Source organism: Accipiter gentilis, chromosome 6 (assembly GCF_929443795.1).
Source record: "Accipiter gentilis chromosome 6, bAccGen1.1, whole genome shotgun sequence".
Classification (NCBI taxonomy): domain Eukaryota; kingdom Metazoa; phylum Chordata; class Aves; order Accipitriformes; family Accipitridae; genus Astur; species Astur gentilis.
The window spans coordinates 19330769-19357843 of record NC_064885.1 but is presented as its reverse complement, the minus strand read 5'-3'; the positions used below and the strand labels follow the sequence as shown (position 1 = coordinate 19357843).

Genomic DNA, 27075 nt, shown 5'->3' with positions numbered 1-27075 from the left:
TAGCCTCTTCATGTCTCTGTTATCTCATCTGAAAAATGGGAATAATATTTCCTAGGACTGCTGCCACGTTTACTGTTTGTAACATCTGTTAGAACTCTAGAACAAAAGTCTTTTTAGAAATGTAAAAAGTTACTTCTTCCATTGATTTTTATGGAATTAGTGTCAAGACAGTAATGCTTTGATTTAGGAACTCCTGAGGTCCCTTGTTACCTGCTTTAGGGGGTCAAAATACATAGCAGCCACTGAAATGGTTTTCCATCTGGCCAGGTCTCTTTTTTTTTAACACATGTATTATAGTGGTGAGTAACTGTATTCATTTCAACTTATGTCATCTAGGATCTTTCTTCAGGCCAGACTGAAACAGTCCTGCTCACAATGAGTAGTACCATACTCCATAAAAAGTCTCATTGATTTCAGAAGGGCTTTCACTGATATGTTGTACTATTCATTGTTAAGTAAGGGAATAAATATCACAGTCTGGCTCTGTACAGTGAAAGCAACAGAAATTGGAGGGTGGAGAGTGAGAATTACAGAGACAAGGAAACCTTTCATTTAAAAAAGATGCAAAGAAAACGTGATTCATCTGAACGTCTTAACTCTAAAGAAAAGCTTTCACTGGCAAATGATAGAATACAGTATAGAGGCTGGCATGTGTAGTAAAGCAGAATTTAGAAAGCTCATTCCAAATAAGAATATAAATTACTTTGCTGCTGTATCATAAATTTTACCCAAACACTGGGAATCCAACTGAAGTATGTCTCTAACCACTAAAGAATTCCAGGATTTAAAGGATATGGTGTTTCTGGGAGTGAGGCTGGGGTTTGTTTGGGTTTTGTTGCATTCATTTTTCAGTCGTATTTTACAGGCAGGTCTTTTAGAAATTATGTAATACACTAGCAGTACAGCTTCAGAGCTATTGAAAAAGTATGCTTTTAATTTTGTGGACTTAAAGGCTAAATAAGGGCACAATAACACCTGAGTCAAAAGTATTTTATGCCTGCAAATGTTTGTGTATCTGCTAGTCTATCTGCTGGCTTTCTTTCTCGCTGCTTGTGCTGGGGTATGTTTTTGTGCTACATCCAGCTGGCACTGCAAAGCAGCAGTATGCTGAGCTGGGTGCATTATGCAGCACTGAAGGCGTGGTTTCCCTGTGTACCTTGCTATCCAAACCAAAGGGAAGCATTTAATGGTTGAAGTGGGGGAAAAATTATTCAGACTTGCCTCACCAGTGCCTTGACCTTAAGGTAGTCATTCAGAGCTCTGCAAGGCCAGACATGATTCTCCTTGTACTTACAGTGGTAAGCAGTGTGTTACATCAAGTTGGCGATGTAACTACAGTATGGTGCAAAGTGGAAAAGGTCTCTGTGGCTGCATATGCAGTCTGCTTTGCATTTCCTTCAAGAGCCAGACATTTTTTAAAAGAAAAATGAAAGTCGGTGTACCGTGCTGTTTTAGACCAAACTACAGGTCATACCGGGAAGCTACAGAAAGCAGCCGTACTTATTCCTACCACCCTGATGCCATCCTGACACTGTCTTTCACAATCTCCCCTTCTTCCCCCACTCCACAAACAAAGAGCAAAAATGTTGGAGTTCACATCTGTTGTTGAGTGCTAATGCTAATCTGTGCCTTCATACTCTGGCAGCTACAATGTGTGCGCAATGATGTGTGTTGGGGACAGGATGGTTTCGCCCTACTATGCAGGAATAAAAGCTGTCCCAGGTACTGGCCTTGCTAAAACAAATTGTGTTGAGTCACCTCTGTAACGCTGCTGTAGAGTGCCCTCTTAGAAGATACAGTGGAAGACTACGTGGAAACGTTTCTGGGCACACTGTAGCTGCTCCCTTGCTTTAGCAGTGCACCATAGAGAAAACTGATAAACCATGATCCCTAGTCCTGCTACAGCACTGCAGTTGGATTTTCTTTGAGATGCATTTCAAGGTCTTGATTTTAGTGGGAGTTATAGATGCTCATTTTTATCCTAAAACAAGACAGCTCACTTAGACACACCCTTGGAGAAGTACTTTGCTGATGTTTGCAATTGCCTATTTCCTGTTATTTCTACTATAGAGCAGTGAAGAAAGTAAGCTGACGAAAGTTAAACAATCAAAATCTCATGCATGCTTTATTATTTCCATTGCTGCAGCACCCAGAATCCCCAATTAAAGCAGTCATGTTTGTAATTTGGGGGGGCTTTCCGTTTCAATATGTAAGCAAAAAGATGGTGATGAATTTCTAACAGGCTACCTCTGCCTACTCAGATTTCATATACAGCAGACTACCTCATAAAAGGGAAGAATTAAAGCACTGGTAATTTTCAAGCGGGCATGTAAATCTGACTTTTGGTCATGTTTGTGATTTTTCTGTCTTGAAATTTTCTTGGATAGCAGGTAAAGCAGAGAATAATCTTCCAATACAAACCCTGAGCTTAATCAGTCCCTTTATGACTGTAAGCCAAGCCCAACTTTCAGTTATATCAAATTCAGTCCCATTACCATTAATTTTTCCCTAGCACAAGCCATTATTAACAATATTTGAGACAAACCTCAAATGATCCATATTTTTTCTATAATGGAAAAAAAAAACCAAAACACCTGAGGGTGCTTAGCTGCTAGAGGTTTCCACCATTTGAACTAGCAGACATCCATAATGCATATTCTTGTTCGGAAAGTCTTTTTTTTTTTTCTCTAGTTAGCAGATTAAAGAGCAGGGCTCTATTGTATTTAATTAGAAAGAAGTGGGGAAAAGGAGTATCTTGAGAAAACCCAGGAAGTGAAAAATAAAATAAAAATTGGGCTTCTGGTTTTAAGGAAAAACAGCAGTCGATAGGTTTGTGAGGTCTTATGGCTATCACCTCTCTCTCAGGTTACAAATGTACAGGATAAGGTGTTCAGAATGTAAAACCCCAGGGGCAGAGCCTCCAAATGTCACACACTCGAGGTGCCAGTGACATAGAGTGCATCCAGCCGCACGCGCAGCTTATTCCTCACTGAGGAATTCAGGAGCTGGGCCTTTCAAGTCTCCCTCTGGCGTTTATCCAAGATTACTGAAGCTTTGAAAAGCAGGATTGTTCTGAAAGCGGGATGGCAGTTCCAAGCAGCCATTTGCAATGGTATTGCACATCCATTGTCTCCCTGTAATGCATGACCACGTGTACGCTCACATCACAGACAGTGCTCTTTTCACTAGCTGAGCGGCTGGAATGGATGCCAGAGAATTAGGAGGAACTGGCCAGCCTTCAAGATTTCTTCACAAGGACTTCTTAATCAGCTCCCATGCCTCTGTACTCTTATGTCTATGTGTCTGGTAATTTGCTCTGCTTTATGTACACTCTGTTCATCATACAGATTGGCTTTTTACTTTCTGCAGCAATTTCTCTCGCTTTGCCAACACCTTGCCATTTGCAGCTTTAATGCCTATTGATAGCATTTCATCAGCAATAGCTGCCAATGTATATTCCTTTTACAAAATGTTCGCCCTCAGTTTTTATAGATAGTTACAAATTTAGTCACAAACTGATTGAATAATTCATTTTCATTTGCTTTTTCACAAGAAGTAGATTCATCAAAATGAATAGATCATCGGAAGATTGAAAAGAGAGATGGAGAATATTCTCTAGTGTGGGTTTGTGCTCCAAGCCAGAGTCAGCTCTACCAAAACCGTTCCTGTGTGCCTAGTCTGGTTTTTAATACCTTCAGGGGGAGAGTTTTTACAGCTTCCCATAGGCGGCTGCCTGCACAGCCCTAATACTGGGCCTCATCCCAGCACTGACACATACTCTCTAACTTGATATTCCTCTTTGGTGGGTAATACTTCACTCCCCAGACTCAGCCACAGGAACCTGAGCAATGGTCTTGTCAGTGAAGCCAAGGCAGAGGAGACTTCTAATACCTCAGGCTTTTCTGTGTCCTTTATCACCCTGTCTCATTTATCAGTGGGTACCTGTTTTTCTTAGCCTCCCTTTCACTGGTGATGAGCCTTTCTTGTGGTCCTTCACATCCCTGCCAGTTTCAATACAAATGGTGGTTTTGCTCTCTTGGTCGTCACCATGTGCCCCAGCTCACCATCCTATACCTCTCCTTTTCCTGTCTGGCTAAACAGGGAATGCCTGGCCGAGCTGCGTGCGGCCACCTCTTCTCCTGCCTGCCCTTGCTCTGATTCACTAGTTGGAGATAGTTTGGTAGAATTACTTCTGCTTTTCAGATGCTCTGACAGATGCTTAGTTTTAAGCAAAACCTATAACCAAAAAACATTCCTGTGTAACTGGTTAGTAATAGTAAAAGTCCACAGCAAACTTCAGGCTCTTCTTCCAGTTCAATTTCAAGCTCACTTGGTGTAAGGATTATAAGTTAAGCAATTGGTGGAAATGGGGGCGGGGGGGGGAGGAGGAGACTGAGCACAAACAAGGATTGGTATTTTACAAGAAAACTATGTTTTTAGAGTTGCATGACCACTGTCATTCCACAGCAAATTTTTTCATTTACTCTCAACGGCAGAACTAAACTGCCTTTTGATATTCAGTGAGGTGCAACAATTTGTTGCAGAGAAACAGATATGATACTGTGTCTCCTCCTGCCTTTTCTTCTCCCACACCGTAGCTAGAAGTAAATGCTGTGGGTATTGCTAGGTCTCATCTCACAATATCTTCTGCTTTATGGAGTAGCTATTTCAGAACTTACAGGTTCTTATGGCTTGGTGACATATCACAGGAGTATCTCTATTTCCTGTTACAACAAACTGTCTTGACTTGCTTTAAGCTTTGAAGATGTCATTAGCCTGCATTGCTTGAGTGTACCAAGTCAGTGACAGAGGGATGTTGTTTAGTGCATATCCCAACACATATCAGTTGGAGAAGGTTCAGTGAAATGATTAGTCCTATCTCTTGTAATTATTTTGAATGTTTTTAATCTAAATTTGTAACTAGATGGCTACAAAACCGTGGGGCTTCTAGTTTAAGGTTTGATTGCAACCTTACTAAATGGCTGGTAACTTGGTAACTGGTCAGCATACCAGTAAAAGTTAGGTTTCAATTAAATTGAAAATGTCCACTGTAGTTCTTTGCTGTCCTTTATTTATCAAGGTATATGTCTTCCCATTCTTGATCTGATAGTAGTGCATGAATGCCTCAGTCAAGATCATGACCCTACGATGCTTAGATACACAGGAATTATTGTCTATGTCCTAAAGAGCCTGAACAGGCTAGTAAAGAAATCCAAATGGTTGCAAACTGACTTCTGAGCTCCTTGTTTTTTATAGGAACTGGTTCATGGCTCAGGGAATGCTACTCAGCCAACGGTGATAAGAAAGACTCTTCCATTCACCTTGCACTGTCTGTGGCAATCTGGGAAACTATTACCTCTGCTTTGTAACACACCTGTCTATGAACTTTGCTTCAGATCTCTAATCTATCCTTAAATTAGGTATTTTCTCCCCAGCTAGCTCAGTATGCAGTCCTTTCTCCATCAGCTGGCTCCAATTATGTGATCCTCACATGCTATCTCTGAATAAATGTTCTTTGAAGTTATAAGATGCCCTTGGTAAGCTACTTTGATTCAATTGCTTCAAATAGGAAAAGCACTCTTGAGATATAAAGGTTAATTTCACCCATCTCAACTCAAGTTAAACAAGAATTTAATGAAGTCTAACAGATGCTGAGTTTACTACTCCTGATAACCTAGTTTCTCCAAATTCTTTACCCAAGTAGATACTCTATGATGTTTTCTTTTCTAGCAAAGGATATATTGCTTGGCCTAGATTTTTGTAAGATCTCAGATGCTAGGAATGAGCCTACTGAGAACAATCTAAGATGTTTAGTATCCTCTAGTAAATAAATAAATAAAGAGAGAGAGAGACATCTAACTGCTTGATTTAGTTCCTGAGTGGGAGCCCAGGCTTCCTAATGAGTACTAAGCACCCTGAGGAATTGACCTATACCTATTGTGTCAAGCTTGCAGCCTGAGCTCATATTCAAGCCCAAAATCCTGTTTGTTTATGCTGGTTATGTTTTGGCTTTGACAGAAGTATCACCCAGGGCCAGGAACAGGATTGCAGAGGTGGAGAACTGGGACTCAAACCCTACCCCCACAGGAGAATGAGCCACATGGTTTCATGTAGACGTGTAGATGTTTGGCATGCATCAATTAAAATACAAAGTCATAATTAAAAACAAAAACCCTTTGTAATCCCAAATGAACAAGTGCATACCTGAATTCCAGATCAGATCTTTTGGAGCACTGCTACAATAGTAAATTGAAAGGTCTCTTAAAATGTATGGAGTCAGTGATATGTGGCTTAAGTAGATCATGACACAGTCAACTTTTACAGCAGAAGTCCATCATACCAAGATCGAATCTGCACACAAATAAGGTTTGCTAGGCCTAGACATCCACAGGCTATAGCATAGCAGTCTCTGAGTAAAGGTTCACATCAGAGATGTTAATTGTCTCCAAACATCATGCAAGTAACCTGCATTTTGAAGAGTCTCTAAATGGACATTTACATAATTTATGTTCTACAAAGTCCACTGATGTGTATTTGCATAATAGACCACAGCAGTGCCAACGGATCCATCGCAACACGCAGTATCAGCTTTCATGAGCTTCCAGCGGATTTTTCCCTTTATTAGAGCTCTTACAAGACAAAGAAATTGACAATAACTGATAAATCTCAAAAAGTAGACTGAGTGCCTGACAAAGCTTTTGGCTGGGTAGAAAGACACAGAAATCAAGCCACATGCTCAGTCACCTAAGAAGTGTCCATGCCAATTCTGTGCATAGAAACAAGCAGAGATGGTCCTTTATGTATTCAGTTAAGTTCATTCAATTTCTGGATCTGGAGTCTCCCATTGCTCTCCACTTGCTTGCAGCAACACTGCTGCTTTCATGCTCTCCAATTTCTTCCTCCTTAAAAACTAATAAATTTTCTCATCACCACCATCAGCCCCTCTGCATGATCCATTGGAGATGTGCTGCAGGTGCCTGGAGAAGGGTTTTGACACTGGCTTTGTCACTAGGCTCACCTGGGCAGTCAAACTTGGAGCACACCAGTGTAGAGAGAAGCCAGTTGAAAGTTGCAGACCTTTGAGTTCCAATGCAATAGTCATCACTCTCAAAATGGTGATTTTATTATTCTCATGATGGAGTTAATACCTCAAGGGTTTTTATCTGATGTGTAGGCTATGGGCAGAAGTGTTTTTTCCACATGGCTAAGTGGGAAAACCGTGGCCAGTGTAAAGTTTAGCAGTGGTGTTACTCTGAAAAAGGGCAAAGATTTATAGCCCTCCATCTATTAGGTACCACAGTGTTAACAGACTAGCTAAATTCAGTCCTGGTGGTCTTGGTGTAGATGTCTCCCACAAAAACTGTAAGGAGCAGTTCACACCCTCCCAGAACAGAACCGGAGAATGGGATCATTGCCAGCTCCAAACAGGAATTTCCTTCCTTTAATTTGCTCCACAGCCTGAACACTGACTGAGCATAGCCTTATGCATATGCTAATGGATGGTGCTTCATTTTGTAAGACATTTTATTAGAAAAGTTTATTTTTTACCCCTGGTTGTATATCTCCTTTCTGTTTATGTTGATTTGGGTATTTGTAATCCTGCTGAATGTGATAAGGGTTCATCAGTTTCACTGCATGCTACTAATAAGATAATGCTTTTAAGCCATTTGGTATTTTCACATGAAACATGTTCTTCTTGCTACAGATATTCAGTAGAGTGATGGCTCTAATCATCCTCTCTGTCAATAACTGTCAGATGTGATAGAGCTGGGGTTCTGGTTGGCCAGATAAACCTAGCCATGTGAAATAGAGGAAATGCATGCTGAATAGTTGCAAAACTAGAGCAGGAGAAAAGTCCAATTTAAACTTCCCATACCAGAACTGAAGCAAGCCTAATGCTGTGATGTTTTCCTTTACTGCTCTTGATACTAAGTCTAAAATGATTAATCCAGGATAATATCTTGCCACAGTTTCTTTTGATTTCAGTTCTGACTGAAGTGAAATACTGGATTCAATAAACAAGTGTTTCCTACTGATTGATCTAAGGACCAGCACTATCTTTTGGCATTATAACTAATCCTTTTTGTCATCTAGATTAAAAGAAATCAGATTATATGTGGATTGAAGTGATTTCAATGTTTATTCTGCAATTAAACATCAATTATTATTATATCCTATTAGAACCTCTTTAAAACATTTTTAGTATAAGGTTCCATCTGTGCTCAAGAAATGACAGAAATACAGGACACATTTTAAATCCTCACTGCTGCCATTGGAATCTGGTGACTTCAAAATCTTGCAGCAGGAATCGTGTCTGCCCAAGTTTCTTAGGGAGCAATGGGAATAACTGGAAGAATTGGAGTGTCTTTTAAAGACTGAGGAACAATGAAAGCAGCATGTTTGCAGGGTGAAAAGAATCTTTCAGATGTCTTTTAGAGATGTTCATGATTTTTTTTTCTGTGTCTGCCATGCTGGAATTTGATGCCTTGGTTGTGTTATTATATTCAGGGATTTAGTTAGGCTGCTTGAAGTGTATGTGTTGAATGCACCCTGTCTCACAATGGCAACTGTGAACTAAAAGGGCTCTGCCCTGAGTCACAGAGCTCTTTGGTGGAAGGGAAACTCTTCTGTGGTTTATTTTCTCCTGCCCACTCCTTACAGATATGACATCTGCTTATGCTAAAACACGAGAGTATGGCATCCTAAGCAGATAGCAGTCCATCTTCCTGCGCCTCGCTGATGTCTCCTTGGGGAAGCACGAAGAGACCTCACTCAGTAGCACACAGCCATTTCTGTTGTCCCTTCGCTTTTTGCTGACACCCTGTTTCTTAGTTTAAGTAGTTCTTTCCAGTGTATTTTGAGTTTACTCTCAGAGTAGACCCAGTTAGTTAGAGCGTGTAGCAACATTGCAGAGCCTGCTTCAGTCTGAGAGCCACCTGTCTCTGCATACCTTGTCTGACTGGACAGGGCACGAGAGACCTGGGTTCAAGCACCCCTTCTAAATCACCCACAGGAAGGATTTGAACCCAGGTATTGTCTATCATTGGTGCCCATTTTAACTACTGCCCTAATTGACAGATGTCTATCTGTTCTCTTACCGTTTGGTGTGATCCTGCAAGCCTGTGCTGATGAGGTCTGGGATCTGCAGGTCGTCCTCCACCTCCATCGCAGTGCTCCAGCTTCCTGGGGTTTGTGTGCGCAGTCTGCTGCAGAAACGAAAATGCTGTAGGGCTTTTGGAGGTGAAAACTGAAGGACCTAGAGAATTGTTATCCCCCTAGGGTTAGCCAACAGCTGAATGGGATCTTTGAGAATCTTGGTGGTGCGTAAATGCGCAACTCTGGCAGCTAACTTGTCACATGGAAGCCTAAGCTTTCTTGGGGATTGGTGTTGCTATTGCACAGACTGTAGCATACTCATACTGACCTTCCTCTCAAGCTATGTGATTTTCTTATGGAATGGAGAAACTGTAAATGATGCTTTTATATGACCTGTGAGTTTTTTCAGCTGAGAGAGAGACTGCTTTTCAGTTTTAGGCCTCAGGGCTAGGAGACATGTGCCTAACTTCAAGCGGGTGGGTAGTAGTATTTATTTTGGTGGTACAATCTCTGTTTAAAGTTAAGCAGATGAAGTTCAAATCCTTGCTGTAAGTTGAACTTACATTGCTGCTAGTATAAGATCATATCCAGTCTTTTTACAAAATGAAACTTTGTCTGTTTAGAGCTGCAGAGCTAAATTAAAATGCTCATTACAAATGTCAATTGCAAATACAACTAGCAGTTTATGAAAAGGCTGGATATCTGTAACATGTAAATTTTCAAGTAAGAAAAGGTACAGTTTCCCCTTAAGGGAAAGATCACCAACAACACATGCTTTTTCTTCTCGAGAAATTAAGGTGTGTCTGGGGGAGAGGGGTTGGGATGGCTTTAAATGTTTTTGTACTCCCTTCTAAAACAAGTTTATAGTTTCTCCATATACAATTTAATTAAGCCTTCGATTTGACCTTTGTATCAAGCAATGAAAGTTAACTGGGAAAGTTGTGGGTAGAATGAGAGCACAAACAAAGCATGCCCCATGTCAGCCAGTGTGAGAACTGTTTCTGTAACCAAAACTGATGAGATCATCAGGACAAAAGCAACAGCCAAAGCATTTTCAATTATTACTAATATTTTTCTTCCTTGAGCCAGTTTATATTTTTCTTAATTACAGCTTTGAGCTGTGGCGTGATATTTAGCAGATGCCTTCGGCACTTGGCGTGCTGATCACTTGCACACTCCAGACTGGCAGGGGCACCTAATCTTTGAAGTCTAGAGCACACATTCATCTTTAACCAGAAAGGTCAATCCTTCATTCCTTGCATCCCCCCAAACTCCCATTAAGTTTAATAGGAGTTTTGAGCATGTGAGGCATGCAGTATCGGGATCGCTCTCAGTCTTCTGGATATTACCAGTGAAGCATGTACAGAATTTTTAAACTTAACTAATTAATTGCACCATACAGTGATGGCAGAAGGCTGTCATAGAGCTTTTCAGTTGTTTCTTTCATTACAAGAAAGTTACAACGAAAGTTCAACAGACTAACTGGGAACATCATGTTTTACAGATACTTCCATGCTGTGTTTCAGGATATCATGTCAGCTGTGCTGCAGCATGTATGAGGTATCTGGCAAACTAAACAAGCTTAAACATGCAACCACAAACATGTGCCTAGGACTAGTCTAAAAACAGATGTTTCCAGGAAATGTAAAAGATGTTTGGCATGTTTTAAGTTTATACTTTCAGCTTGTCTGCATTTGAATAAGTCCCATATTAATATAAACAAAATGACAAAACCTTTTCTTGCAAATGACTGACTGATTAATGGAACTACTGCTGAATCACACAAGGTTTGTTAGGTTAGGTTATTTCTTCCCAAGGAAAAAATGGATTGTTCTATCTTGATATTTACCATGGCAGGAGCTGAGGCAGTTATACATCTGGGTTTACTTTTTAGCCCTCAGAACTAACACAATTTTATTGTGGCTCCTGAAAATCACACAGGGTTTGCTACAGCAGCTGTATTCAAAAACCAAAAAAATACAGTGACAGGTTTCCTTAGAGCAGTAAGACTGAGACAATGTCCTATTCTCTCTATGTATGTATATACTGCATTCAAATGTATATAGACAAAGGGATTGTTTGGGAAGGGGGGAAGGAGTTGCCATTTCATGTACGTGTGGCTTCCATGCACCTGACATCTCAAATTCTCACAGCTGTTCCTGACTTTATTGCATTTTTTTTCTTTGTTGCATTTGGGGTTTTTTTTTATAACAGTAGTTCCTGAAAGTTCCAGCCAATGTTGTTTCTGAGGAGTGTCTATGGTTCTCCTCAGCCTGAAGAATTTATGTCCAGAATGCACAAAATATGTAGGAAATAAAGTAGTTCTCTCACTGGCCTACAGGGAGAAGTGATCTGCTAAAGATCACACAGAGTTTAATGCAGAATTAAAAATTGGACATAGATAATCATAGTCCCAATTTATTAGTACCCCCCCAAGGCCAACTTCTCAGTCACACACTCCTTAAAAAGAGAAATGGAAAGATCGCAGAACCAAAATGGAACACATCAGTTAACCCTCATAATCTCATCTTCTGGAGAGGCTGGCCTAAACCTAATGCAACTCAGAAGTTAAGTGAGGAGACTGACCTATTCAGTTGTAACTCCTGTAGTTCTTCCCTTTTCTGGGTAAAAATTTTTTCCTCCTAAGGCCAAGTTTCCATAAGAAACTGTGTGGGGAAAAGGCTTATATGGACACCATATTCTCAGGCTGAAATAGAAAGGGGTAGAACAGTACATACATGGGAGGCTGCAGAGCTATTAATTACACCCTTCTGCTGGGTCCAAAAGGGATGTATTACACCTGCCTTTTACTGACTAGTATTATATAGCAGACAATAACAGAGTCCAGAATTTGGAGAATTGCATCACGAGTTATCACACTTTGGGAGTTCTCACATTCCCATTTCCACAGCATTCCTGTTTCCATTTGTCTGCTGCAGCTGTAACTGGAAATAATTAGTGCTGGGTTTAATGTCAGGATAATAGATTATTTGGAAATTGTTGGTACATTTTATGGTGACAGCACTGTTTTGCAATTTCAGAGCTCCTTCCTTTGAATATGTAAAAGTAATTTCAGCTTTTGCTACCAGAGGTGATAAAAAGCTAATAATAACACTGCAGCATCTACTGTAATTTAAGAGCCTGTTCCACCAACTTGCACCTAGCTTTAATTTTCTTATGAAGCTGTCAGCCAAAACCAAGCCTGTGATCGAAGTGAAATTTATCAAGCAACTGAGCTACAACGTGGAGAGTAAATGCAGGTAACTGACCAGTTCACTTTAGACCTCCATTATGAGTATCATTACAACCATGATGAGGCATTCAAGACCAAGGCATTAATTTGCTATTGTAGATGCTGACATTCTGCCTTTTCAAAGCACAGTGTTTGCAATGAAAGTCTAGGAAGAAATGGAGAGGTCTGACTTCATGTAATTAAAGTTGGAAAGCAGAAATAAACAATTTCCCCTTCTTTTCTCCTCCCCCCACTCTCTCCCCAAATAGCTGGGTTGAAAGTTCTCCCTAGCAGCTCGTGGTGTAAACCTGACAGAAATGTGTTCAAAATCTCTGCTTTGTTGTGGGCATAATGGATTGATGACCATTGATTCTCTGCTGTCAGTGCCCCACTCCATTAGAAACTGGGCTGCTATAATTAACATTTACAGGACTAGCATGGCAAATCTCTGTTTTGTTTTTATTCAGAATTCCCTCACAGGGGTTGCACATTTATCTGGTGTGATGATCCATAGCCTTAGATGTATGCAGGCACCGTGGCTGTTGGTTAATCACAAGTATACTGCCTGAGGAACAGAGGTCCTGAGGCACAAGCATATAGCTTCCCCAAGCACTAGCACCTTAGCGTTTGCACTAGCGTACAAAGCAGAGTCTGCCAGCGGCCCTCTCTGCTCAGCTGGGAGAGGTGGAGGGCAACAAGGGCTGGATCTGAAAGGTGCTGGGGTAGCTCAAACACAGGCCTCCCCAAAACTAATCCAGCTTCCTCTATGTGAGATCAGCCCATTCAGCTGCCCTTCCCTTCCTGCCTTTGTCCTTCACTCCAGAAATACCTTCTCTGTCAGTAGCAGCAGCAGCCTGCCTAGCAAGTATTTGCATTTACCCTTCAGCTCAGTGGAGACAGTGTTGAGCATGATTCAGACAGGAGATAAGGAGGGTTCAGTGGCACTGGCAAATCTTTGCACAGAAAGACTCCCTATCACACCGATCATTTGCAATCACAAAGGACTGACCTCAAGTCAGGTCACGAGAAGGACAAAAATGGAAGGGGGTTTCTGTTAAGTAGATGAACTTGCCAGGTTCATCTTGGCAGGGTAAGTAGATGTCTCTTGGCAGGACAATAGGAATCATAGAATCATTTAGGTTGGAAAAGACCTTCAAGATCATCGAGTCCAACCATCAACTATGCCCACTAAACCATGTCCCGAAGTACCCCATTCACTCGCTTTTTTAATATCTCCAGGGATGGTGACTCAACCACTTCCCTGGGCAGCCCATTCCAATGTTTGACAACCCTCTCAGTAAAAAAATTTTTCCTAATATCTAACCTAAATCTCCCTTGCCTCAACTTGAGGCCATTTCCTCTCATCCTATCTCCAGCCACCTGACAGAAGAGACCAGCACCCACCTCACTACAACCCCCTTTCAGGTAGTTGTAAAGAGCGATAAGGTCTCCCCTCAGCCTCCTTTTCTCCAGACTAAACAACTCCAGTTCCCTCAGCCGGTCCTCATAAGACTTGTGCTCCAGGCTCCTCAACAACTTGGTTGCCCTTCTCTGGACACACTCCAGCACCTCAATGTCTTTCCTGTAGTGAGGGGCCTAAAACTGAACACAGTACTCGAGGTGCGGCCTCACCAGTGCCGAGTACAGGGGAACAATCACTTCCATAGTCCTGCTGGCCACGCTATTTCTGATGCAGGCCAGGATGCCGTTGGCCTTCTTGGCCACCTGGGCACACTGCTGGCTCATATTCAGCCGGCTGTCAACCAGCACCCCCAGGTCTTTCTCTGCTGGGCAGCTTTCCAGCCACTCTTCCCCAAGCCTGTAGCGCTGCATGGGCTTGCCGTGACCAAAGTACAGGACCCAGCACTTGGCCTTGTTGAACTTCATACAATTGGCCTCAGCCCATCGATCCAGCCTGTCCAGACCTCTCTGTAGAGCCTCCCTACCCCCAAGCAGATCAACCCTGCCTCCCAACTTGGTGTCACCTGCAAACTTGCTGAGGGTGCACTCACTCCCCTCATCCAAATCATTGATAAAGATATTAAACAGAGCAGGGCCCAACACCGAGCCCTGGGGAACACCACTTGTGACCTGCCGCCAACTGGATTTCACCCCATTCACCACAACCCTCTGGGCTTGTCCATCCAGCCAGTTTTTCATCCAGTGAAGAGTGCACTTATCCAGGCCATGAGATGCCAGTTTCTCAAGGAGTATGCCATGAGAGACAGTGTCAAAGGCCTTGCTGAAGTCAAGGAAGATAACATCCACAGCCTTTCCCTCATCCACTAGGTGGGTCACCTGGTCATAGAAGGAAATCAGGTTGGTCAAGCAAGACCTGCCTTTTGTAAACCCATGCTGACTGGGCCTGATCCCCTGCTTGTCCTGGTCTTGCCACATGAGAGCTCTCAAGACAAACCGTTCCATAATCTCCCCCGGTACCGAGGTCAGGCTGACAGGCCTGTAGTTCCCCAGATCCTCCCTCCGACCCTTCTTATAAATGGGAGTCACACTGACAAGCCTCCAGTGCTCTGGGACCTCCCCTGTTGACCAGGAACGCTGATAGATGATAGAGAGTGGCTTGGCAAGGACCTCTGCCAGTTCCCTCAGTACTCTTGGATGGATCCCATCAGGTCCCGTAGACTTCTGGGAGTCCAGATGGCGTAGCAGGTCCCTAACTATTTCCTCCTGGATTAAGGGGGGTACGTTATGCTCTTCATCCTTACCTTCCAGCTCAAGGGGTGGAATACCCTGGGGATAACTGGACTCACTACTAAAGACTGACGCAAAGAAGGCATTTAGTACCTCGGCCTTTTCCTCATCACTGGTTGCTACGTTCCCTTCTGTATCCGTTAAAGGAAAGATATTCTCCTTGGGATTCTTTTTACTGTTAACATATTTGCAAAAACATTTTTTGTTGTCCCTTACAATAGTGGCCAGATTTAGTTCTAGCTGAGCTTTTGCCTTTCTAATTTTCTCTCTGTATGATCTAACAAGATCCCTGTACTCCTCCCAAGTTGCCCGCCCTTTCCTCCAGAGATGATAAACTCTCCTTTTTTTCTTGAGTCCTAGCAAAAGCTCCCAGTTTAGCCAGGCCTCAGCAGTTCGACTTGCGGCACATGGGAATAGCCTGGTCCTCAGCCATTAAGATTTCCTTCTTAAAGAATGTCCGTCCCTCCTGGACCCCTTTGCCCTTCAGGACCATCTCCCAAGGGACTCTCTCAACCAGTGCCTCGAAGAGGCCAAAGTTTGCCCTCTGGAAGTCCATAGCAGTGGTTTTGCCGACCACCTTCCTTGCCTCACCAAGAATTGAAAATTCTATCATTTCATGGTCGCTAAGCCCAAGACGGGCTCCAACCACCACACCTCCCACCAGTCCTTCTCTGTTCATAAACAACAGATCTAGCAAGGCTCCTCCCCTGGTTGGCTCACCCACCAGCTGTGTCAGGAAGTTATCTTCCACACACCCCAGGAACCTCCTGGATTGTTTACTCACTGCTGTGTTGTATTTCCAGCAGATGTCTGGCAAGTTGAAGTCCCCCACGAGGACAAGGGCACACGATTCTGAGACTACTGCCAGCCGCTTGTAGAACGATTCATCTGTCTCTTCAACCTGGTCGGGCGGTCTATAACAGGCTCCCAGCACAATATCTGCCTTATCGGCCTTCCCTCTCATCCTCACCCATAAGCACTCCACCTTGTCATGAGAATCGTGTAGCTCTGTACAGTCAAAACATTCCCTAACATAGAGAGCCACCCCACCACCTCTTCTACCTTGCCTACCCCTTCTGAAGAGCTTGTAGCCATCCACTGCAGCACTCCAGTCACGGGAGTCGTCCCACCATGTTTCCGTGACGGCAACTGAGTCATATCTATCCTGCTGCACGATGGCTTCCGGCTCCTCCTGTTTATTGCCCATGCTGCGTGCGTTGGCATAGATGCATTTGAGCTGCGTTATCGAATCCACCCCTAACATCGGCATGCTGCCCCCAGGCTCATGTCTGGTGCACCTAGTTTTATCCCTTACCCCCTTCGAACCTAGTTTAAAGCCCTTTCTATGAGCCCTGCCATCTCACGAGCAAGGATTCTCTTACCCCTTTGAGACAGCTGGACACCACCTGTCGCTAGCAAGCCTGGTGCTGTGTAAACCTCCCCATGATCAAAAAATCCAAAACTCCACCGATGGCACCGGCCTCTGAGCCATGTATTAACCAGGTGTGTTTCCCTGCCACTGAAGGGATTCAGGAAAACACTGCCTGTGCTCCCAGTCTTCCTACTAATCCTCCCAGTGCCCTGAAATCCCTTTTGATTGCCTTTGGATTTCTCTCTGCAATCTCATCACTGCCAACCCGCACAACCAGCAACGGGTAATAATCAGAGGTCCGAACCAGACCAGGGAGTTTCCTGGTAATGTCTTTTACCCGGGCCCCAGGGAGGCAGCAGACCTCCCTGTGGGACGGGTCAGGTCTGCATATTGGGCCCTCCGTCTCCCTCCAAAGGGAGTCGCCTACGACAATCACCCTCCTTTTTCTTTTTTCAGAGGACGTGAGGATGCGTGGGGCTGCCCGACTGGGCCTAGGCACCTCCCTAGATAGGACTTCGCCTACCCCCTGATCTCCACTGGCCTGGTCCTCAAGTTCCAGAGCCCCATACCTGTTGTGTAGGGGGCAACTGGTCCACACGTTCCGGAGCCCCATACCTGTTGTGTAGGGGGCAACTGGTCCACAAGTTCCGGAGCCCCATACCTGTTGCGTAGGGGGCAACTGGGAAGGTGAGGGAGACCGGGAGCGGATTCGCCTGCCTCCCCAAGCAGGGACCTGTATCCATTCCCCTCCATCTCTTAGGTCCCCTCCTGCCTGGTGGCAGGAGGGTAGGGGAACCTCCGCTTCTTGCGCGGCCTCCACCTGCTGCCTCTGCCTCAGGGATGGTAGGGTGTGGGCCCACCAATCTCTCTCCCTCTCACGCTCCCTGACACTCCACAACCTTTCCACCTCCTCCTTCAGCTCTACCACCCGGCTGAGCAGATCACCTCACCCAAGAGGTGTCCCCGCTGCCCCCCGCCATTTGTGATAGACTCAGGCACTCCCTGCAGCCAGAGACCTGGACAGCCGCACGTTTACGTGGGACCGCTGTCTGCGTTGCCATAGCTTTCCTAACAACGGCTTTCCCCCGAGTGGCAACCATCCCTGGGTCTCCCTCTGGGCCGACGCCCACCGCTTGAGTAGCCTTCTGGAGCTGGGAAGAGCGGGGGCTGCGCCCTACCTGCGCGAACTGCCGCCCTTTCTGACGCCGGCGCTCCTCAGGGCCGTTCCAATCTCCCGCGGTTGCCCCTGGCAACGCCTCTCTCGCGAGAGCCGCCGGCTCTGGCCGGTCCCTCCGCTCCGCCCCGGCGCTCCTGGGGCTCGGGAGCCCCCCGGTCCGCCTCAGTCTCAGTCTAGCGCTCAGCCGCCGGCCCAGCGCTGGCGCTGCTGCTGGCCTCGCCGGTGACTGAATGCTGCTGACCGTTACGCCGCGTTGGAAACCTCAGCAGACATTTAAGTAGACCTTGCTGATACTTGCTGATGCTGTTCATTAGATAGCAGTAGGACACAAGTACACCAATAAATAGTTACAGCCTTGGTAACGCCTATCAGTAGCAAACTGCAAATCATTTAGGCCAGGGAGGGGGAACTAGCGGCTGGGGTGCCAATATAACTTGAACTTATGTCAGATAACCTGGCAATAACCTGAAAAAAAATGTCACATGGTTTTGACCCTGTGTCATTACTGGCTATGATTAAGGTGTGCTTTAATGTGTGACTCACCAGAAGCATTTGAAAGGCATGCCCAGCCCTCACTACAGGGGAGGTTTCCCATTCCTAAATTAGATGACAGTGACAGTTTTGACTCTCCCTTTTTTTTATCCTAAGCTAGTCTCTCTGAGGAATAGTATTGATCCCTATAAGTATTCATGAGAAGCTCAGTGCCATCTGAGCGGCACGTGCATGACTGAGTAGAAATCTGCGGTTAGATCTTTGAGGTGAAGATAATCCTAAATGCTCTAAACATTGAGGTCAAGTAATTTTCATTATGTGCTTTGTTTATGTTGTCAAGATGTGAGTTTAACAGCAGTTAACACTGCTGATGAAAGTTCAGCTGAGGAAGTTGACTCAGTCCCCTGGACTAACTTGAGCTGTTCCCTGCAGTCACAGTAATCATGGGGCCTAGAGGGGCTCTGAGCCGTCTTCACTGACCCCGACAGACCCCGTCCTCAGCAAGAGTCCTGAAAGGCTGTTCACAAACACTGCCTTGGCAGTCAGCTGCCTTCACTAAGTACCCCTTTTGGCAGGACTTGAATATTCACACTGGGAGCCTGGGTAAGGGAACAGCACAGTAGCTACTACAGTGGCTGTATCACCATCATGATGCAGTGACAAACAGCGTAGAATAATATTCATATGCCAGTGTCCCAAAGGCCATCGCATGTGTAAGCCTGAGGTTAGCTGAAGCCTTCAAAGATTTTAACCACTCCATTTCTGGAAAGGAGAGAGGGACTGATGACGGCAAGAAAGTTTCTAGTGGTGGAGAAAGCTTTTAATTGGGAACCATAAAGCCTTTAAAATGCAGAAGGTAAATACTAGAACAAACCAAAGTTGTGGTGGCGTTTGGTTGGTTGGTTTTATGAAGCCACGCTCTGGGGGCTTGATTTATGGGTATTGAACACCCGGGGTTTGGTTTGCTGAGAGTGGAGTTTCATTTCTGTGCTAGTCTTCACACTGACACTTTTTTTTTTTTTTTTAGCATGCTATTTTTTTGCCTTTTGAATGCCAGTAGTAGACTGAACATAACCACCTCTGACTCTGAGAAAAAGATTTAAGAGGGAAAACTCACTTAACTCAGAGTTTCTCAGCCAAAATCCTGGAGTGGGTAAGCAACTCCTTTACTCTGAGGAAGCTGGAGTAAAACATGAAATCTTTACACTGCCGAAATTTGTGCCTTAAAAACTAAATACACGATTGAAAAAGCTCTTGAACTGAATTAGGCTTGAGGCTATTTTTATTTATTTTTAAGAAGAGAGAAAACAGAGCATTTTAAATAAAATGCCAGTTTTGCACAATTAAATCCCAAATTAGAATTGGCCATGAATAGCATCAGAAGATACTCTGCTGTAAAGACAGAGAGAGAATTCAGAATGTAGACCTTCCCGTGGAGAGGATAAAGGCAGAATTTTCTAATGTATTATTTAACGCTTGTTATGTAGTGCATTAAGCAGTTACTGAGAGGAAAGCTTTTAAAAACCAACAGCCTCTCTGATAGCATTAAATCTTACCTTAGATTTTTGGTTAAGTCAATATTAAGAAAATAAACGAATTAATACAGTTCAGTCTGCCCGATTTATAGACACCAATCAAGTTACAATGCTGGACATGGCCAACTGAAAGAGAGGAATAGATTTACCTGAGGGAGGTCTTAATTTAATCAGCTGGTCCCAGAGAGCTGAAGTCAGCAGGCTGGGGTGATATAAGAGGCAGCAGAGAAATAGTGCCTTTACTGCAGTCGAAAAGGAGAATGACAGTGATGGAAAGGAGTCTAGGCAGTGTCAGAACACACCTATTTCCGTGATTTATTCTTAATTTACTTTAATGACAGTCTGAAGGTTGTCCATTTTTCTTTAAGTGTCCTCAGAATACTGATATTTTCTAAACATTTAGAGCATGCTTTTTCTCCCCCTCATTTTTGTTAGCTCCATTGCAAGTTGGAATTGAAGAGGCCCTATGTCCACATTTTGCCCTAATGAATTTTGAGCACAGTGTCAGATTACCCTTTTCCCACTGCATAGCTTGCCACCCAGTGTCCCTTCTCTGCGGTCACCCTTGAGTCAGGTCTAGGAATCACACGTTCCTCTGGGATTAATGTTGAATTTATGATAAAATGGAGGAATTCATTGCATTTCTTTTACAGTTTATACTGGCAAAAGAACAATGTGTGCTTTCCCAATATAATAGTTCATTTTTATTATCAAGTGAGTTTATTGATGGTTGTTCAGAACTACTGACATGCAGACAATGATCTCAGATTGCATTAACATTTCTGGAATACTTTCCATCTTTCCAGTTTCTGCCAGGAACTTGCTTCAGTGATTCAGAGTTTTTATTTTAAGATTGGACTGTTGTTTAATCTGCATTACAAATCTATGCCTTTTGCTTTCTTGTGTATGTGCACTGCATTCATTAGTATCACAAATCCTTTAATCTTAGACCTGAACAATTATGTTAATTCATAAATTCTTCCAGGTAGGAATTCGTTTTTTTTGCCATGCACTCAGGTATGCTTTTACAAATTGACTGTAAAACCATCATCCCTTCATCAGACGAAATAACAATATTTTCCCCCCACCCCCAATGCCAGTGAGAGGGTTCAAGGGCAATATGATCTCAGTAATACTTGAAAATAGCTTGGGGACATCGAGATAACTGGAGAACCTTATCAGTCATTTTCTCATTTAAAAAAAAAAAAAATCCATGTTCTTGCAATAAAGGACTACTACTACTACTTTCTTATGAACTAGTCCTTTATACAAGAGATGCCCAGAACTGCCACAAAAGGCATCTGGAGGGAGAAAAAAGCCCCAGTGATATTGTTCCATACTTTAAAAACAAAGAATCCTTGTACTCACTAGGAAAAAAAATGAAACAAAACGTGAAGCATTTTCTCTTTGTAGCCCCTTTTTGCCTAGGTTGATGAACAAGGCATATGAGACACCTATGTATTTCCTCATGTCCGCAATCTTTCTTGCCAGGTTGTCTTACCACATCAAGGGTCGCATGTTGCTTTAAAGTTAAGGGTAGTGGCAAAGCAGAAAGAAGCCAGATAAGTTGACTGTTACATTAAGTCAATATGCTCTCTGGTCTCCTCCTGCAGCAGCTCAGCAACTTGATGGCTGTTTCACTGGGGCATGTTATAAAACCACTCAATCTTAATATCATGTTTTAAAACATGAGCCAGTTCCCATCCCAGGTGAAACTGAGGGTACTCTCGTGAGAGAAAACCAGGTTCTGAGACCAGCCACTGCAATGCAGAATACCTATTATTCTGCTCAGGCTGTGTCTACGAGTAGACAAGTAGAGCAGGCCAGTCAGAGAAGACTTGTTGAGCAAAACAGTGGGTGCTGAGGACCCAGCGGCCGCACTAAAGCGCCACACTGAAGTGCCCCATCACTCTCCATACTTAGTTCAGTTATTCAGACTACTGTACAGCATGCTCCTGCAACAGACAGAATTTAAAGCTGCTATTTAAAAGATGTGTGATTAATCTTACATTTACTTTCATGTTTACAGATACACTCAAGGAAAAGAAAACCCATCCAGAAAACAGAAACCAACCAAAACCAACTGTGAAAAAGATTGACACCACAACCACCACAAGCACTGTCAAGTCATCCTCTAAACACAGTGTAACTGGAAATGGGAGCAATCCAGCCCCGAGTTCCTCACTTGTTATTTTAACAGCACTAGCAGTTCTGTGGCATTGTCCACTGTAGCTGTATTACCTTGCAGCCATTGTGCAAGTGTTTCTGTTTGCTGTCATTTATACCTACAGCCTTACCCAACAAAAAAAATTTGAATGGCTCTCTAGTTTATGTGATATGTTAGAATAAATATTAAACGATATGCTGGAGTTGGCAGATACCAAGTGTCATCACTTAAAATGTCTGAAGATAGCCTTTGACAAAGCCCACCCGAGACACAGAGGGAATGATGACAAGGGTCTGAGTAGCTTAAGTTATGGGGTAGAAATAATTGAAAACACACAAATTATGTGTGTGTCTTAATGTTCTTCTCAATTTCGTTCACTGGAATCTGACTGGCTGGTTTTGTTTGTTCAATTTTTCTGATAAATTATATGAAATGTCAGTCTTCAAATTCAAGCCCATACATACTTTATTTTTCTAGTGAACAGCTAACAAGCTATGTCTACAGTTGTAAAACATGTTAAAGTAAAGTACTCTGTACCAGCTTGATGAAATTCCTAAGTGGTCAAGAAGATCTAAGCATGTTTGAAACTTCTTTTCACTCTTACTGTTTAGATTGTAGGAAGCAATATAAAAGCATATGGTGTGTCTAATATATCAGTATAGTTGCCTTAACTATGGAAAAAATTAGAACCACTTTGTTTACTGAGGGATATAGATAGTGAGTTTCCCTGCCCTACAAAATGCCATTACCAGATGCTTAAGCATATGCTCAAGGTTTATTGGATGAATGTCCAGCAATGGGAAACATAAATAAACATAATAATGTTTTATCCAGTTGAACGCAGCTCTGTACAGAGGAAAAAGATAATCTGGTTCAAACTTACTTTGCCTGTGCAATGTTAAAGAGAAACTGACTTAAATTTTCCATAAGGGTCCCAGAGATAAAAATTATTGGGAACTCCCATTAGACACTAACTAGATTTTGTGGATTGTGGATCTCTGCAATCAACTCCGTTTCAGAAATTGTGCATTATTTAATTACATTTAATGTTTAAAATTTTGTATCATGGTAGGTGTAAATGTAAACCAATCTGAAATCTAGAACATTCTCTGTTATGCCTCATCTTTATTGCTACCCTAGAAAATGTCAAAATGTGCACTATATTACAAGGCTATTTTTTTTTTAATCCATGATACATTGATGCATTTTAGCTTTTTGGATGAAAAGTGGTATAATAACTTCTAATGGGTTAAGAGTTAATGTGTGTTTTCCAACAACTGTTTACAGTACCATTGAATCTATCTATCTATATATATACAAACACAACTGTATGAATACAGTGATTAATAAGATAAATATATGAAACATTACAATTGTTACATTTACTACATTTCATAACTATTACAGCAGTTTAATGGCCCTTTTCATGTTGTAGACTATTATTATGTACAGTTTTATAAGATTTAATGTAAACCACTTGCCTTTGGTTTTTTGTAAAACTTCTCTGATATTTACAGTTACACAGCCACTGGCATAACTCAGAAGAAGAACCCTGTATCTTATGAATCAACTTCAGGCATTTTATTGGCAACTTTGATTATAAAAGAGAGCCTGACTCAAAGAGGATGCCAGGATTACTACCGGATGTCATTATATAGAAAATGGGAGTAATACTGAACAAGCATACAGTAAGCGAACAAAGACTCTCTACACTTGTATGTTTTCAGATAGTGTTAGTAAACATGGCTAATTATGTTTGCGAAGGTGGGACTTGAGGTTTGTTTTTTTAATTTGGGCTCTTAGATCATATTTACAGACATAAAGGTATAATAAGAGCCATCAACATACCCAGCTGCAAATGCAGTGTCTCTGAAGTGGCAGCAGCTAAGTTTTCTAAAAGATAATTCAATTTTAATGTTGAAACAAGGAGATAAAATGGAAAAGATACTTACACTAACATGAAATCTTTTTTAATTGGAATTCTGATATTTCATAACGGTAAGGATATTAATATGCCTAATTAGTGCTTTCCCATCATATCAGTGAAAATCAGTTTTCCCAAAAGTACTAAAATGGCTGTCCTGCGTCTTCCAGGGTTTGTGAGCTGCACCAGTCTATTGAACTCTAATTAAAAATGCCGCTTCTTGTATTCATTTTCAGTGCACTTTTACCTGAGAAGGCGTGCAAGTCATGTCATTTGTACAGTGAAAGGACACCGTAATTCCTTGCAGTCTTAAAGGATCAGTTGTGATGGCTGCTGTTAGATAGGTTGGTCTCTGTGCATACACAGAAATGTACGTCAGGTGCTAACACCACCAGCTCCTCAGGTAATACCAATCACTGTGGCTTCACTGAAGCAATTCATGTCTCTTGCTTGTGAACCTGACCACTAATTTAGTATTCCCACACTTAGGATGCTCAGTCATCATTCAGGCAAATGCATCCACATTTGCACACTTAAGTCTCCATCACGATTCCTATGGATAGAGCTAGGGTTTCAGGACGGGGCTCTGACGCTACCAGATTGCAGCTGTGCAGCTTGGAGTTTTCAGTTCTTCTCACCTGCAGAGAGGGAACTTGAATACCTAGATTTATGTGTCTTTGTGAGGTCTTTTCTGAAAACCGTTTTGTGCTTTTAGCTCAGAGCGGTGATCCAGCTAGCCTAGTATTCAGCTGTAGCAGAGGAAGTTGCAGAAGCCCTGCAGTAGGCATGTATGGAATAACTCAGCCAGGGGATTATTTGTTGTTGCTAACTGTCATAATCTTGCTAAACAAAAACCTCTGAAAAATCATCATTGAATTTTCAGCTTGCTTGGCAAATATTTGTATGATGTAGTGTTCATCTCTCAAGCGAAACAAGACATCCCTTTTGAAATTTCTGTAACAGAACTAGAACGAGTTAAAACTGTGAGGTGAGATAGAATCAACTCATTTCATTGGATTCAACCAATATTTTAATAGACACAAATTGTTACGGAACAAGGGAAGAGACTTCAGAGGACTCCACACCTATTAATATATTTCACACTAATATACTTTTACACTGTAAGAAAAGTACTGGTCAAACCAGCATGAAGTATGTTCATAATGTGCATCAAAAATGGTGCAGCTTCAACGGGCAATGCAGTATATTTTTACTGATGGTTTATGATATTTTTTTTTCAGGATCAGTTGCATTTACATATTTAAAAAAGAGTGTTTTCCATCAAACAACAACGTAGCAGCAAAGGCAAAAACAACTGCCTGCGTCAGATAAAGGAAGTATTTCTTTTCAGATGAATAAGATACCTATTTTACAAAATTTTATTTTGTTATCCAGGACACTGTAATTATGACATAATTACGAAGGTCTAACTTTAAAATACTTTTGAACTTGTCTATGTAATCGCAGTGTAAAATAAGGTACCGGTCTAAGTGCATTGCTGTAGCTTTGCCCAACAGTTATGAATTGTATTTAGCCACTGCTTTTTGAATGTTTATTGTTTTGCTATGACTTTCCTTTGATATTTTGCTGTGCCAACATTTGTGAATGCCAGCGTTGGAAAGTAACTGCTGTCATACATTTGTGAGTAAAATCAATCTATAATCTTCTCTTGATAGTGATGCAGGCTTCTTTCTGAGTAATACAAAATTGCCATGGGCATACAGTCGGTTCTTAGTGTTTCACTGCTATTTGGACTCCATGTTACACCAGGTTCATGTGTCGCTAGCCCCCTTCCTGGCTATGAAAGCGTCAGGAAGAAGAGTGAACATGGGTGGACAAAAGCAGGCATGGCCGCAGTGTGCCAGTGCATGGCAACCTCCAGCTGCCTTTTCTGAGGCCCTGAGCTGAGTGTTCTCAGCTAATTTTCAAGCAGCTTTTACACCTCTCCAAATCAATGCATGGAGACTGGCCAGGCAAAGAGCAGCAGAGAATCTAGAGACTGTATATTCAGGCAACTTCACAGACACCTGCTATGAATTGCACATTTTTTGCAATTTAGATGCCTTATGGAATCCAGCCTCCCATTTTCACCCTTACACTTTTTTTCTGGCTTGCATATTGCCAGTGTTATGCTCTGTCTTCTAGTGCGCCAGGTACTTTGTCATTGCATAAGGAATTGTGATTCTGATCTTTCACTTAGTAACGAACCTTTTGAGGTACAAATACCTGTCAGAGCTTGATAAGAGCATTACAAACAATAATGTCCGGCTGCATTGACTTCAGAGGCTCTGTGTATGGGTATCTGGCTGTGACATTCACATCTTTCTGGTCTCTTAAATCAGATCTGTATTTAATATATCCCTGTTTCCATTTGTTACCAAGACTGCAATCGTAATTTTAAATTTGACTCTCTAATCCTGTATGGGTCTTCTCAATATTGTCCTAATGGATGTTGTGCGCAGACTTAATTATAATGTTAGATGAGCCCTTTGCCCAGATCTACTGAGCCATTCTTATTTAATATTGCACATGATTAGGTTAAAGCAAGATCTGTTCAAGCGAAAAGAGGTGAAACACACCTGAAAGTGAGATACTGACTAGGACAAAAATCCAGAAAGTGCCTATGTTCCTGAATTGGACTCTTCACATTAAACAGATTTTGAGGTTTAGCTGAAATTACAGTCAAAATTTCGTAACTAGCATGCTGTCAAGAGGATTTTAGCCTTGCATTGAAAATCGATAAGCAGTCTACCCATTTTTTAAGTGAGAATTAATTAATCTACATGCTTTCCTCATGTCTCCGCACATGGGTAAATTTAGGTTTGTAGAAATAGGAGACATTCCTTAAAACATATCCTGCCCATTGAGCACCACAGCATTATAAGTGCTTAGTGTTACAACAAGCCAAAAGCACGAGACATTTATTTTCATTTATAGCATTTCACTACTCACGGTGCTTCTTGTAATGACATATGGCATGTGTGGTAATGAAAAGTGAAACATCTTACAGTCAATGTCATTATAGCTGTGACACGTGTGAGTCAAAATGAACATGGTAGTCTTCCTCCCATTGCCTCGAAGTCCAGAATTATTCCCAATACTGACTGAATTCTCTTCTGGTTTCTACTTTCTAACTAACTATATTTGAATTTCATTAAATATTAAGCCACCAAAAAATAAACACTGGCCAAGAGATTGTAATAAACAGAGAGATAATAAACTCAGAAAAGTACCCTGCATTTAAAATAGAGAATACTCCTAGGTAAGAAACCCCTCCTGGACTAGAACAATTTTTCAAGTCCCTTTCCCCTCTCCAGATTCATCACCATCCCCTTCCACCTCCATACAGCACAACATGAAGCCTGCATGCA

At 42.3% G+C, this 27075-nt stretch overlaps 1 protein-coding gene across 2 annotated transcripts in view; it reads left to right on the top strand.

Annotated features, from left to right (window-relative positions):
- The window catches only part of LOC126039271 (glypican-5-like), a 427867-nt gene extending 405742 nt beyond the window's left edge, over positions 1–22125 (top strand). For both annotated transcript variants that reach the window (XM_049802192.1, XM_049802191.1), the window contains one exon: positions 21643–22125. In XM_049802192.1, coding sequence (XP_049658149.1) covers positions 21643–21845 — 203 coding nt within the window. In that variant the 3' untranslated portion in view covers positions 21846–22125. The remainder of the gene's footprint in view (positions 1–21642) is intronic.
- The last annotated feature ends 4950 nt before the right edge of the window (positions 22126–27075 follow it).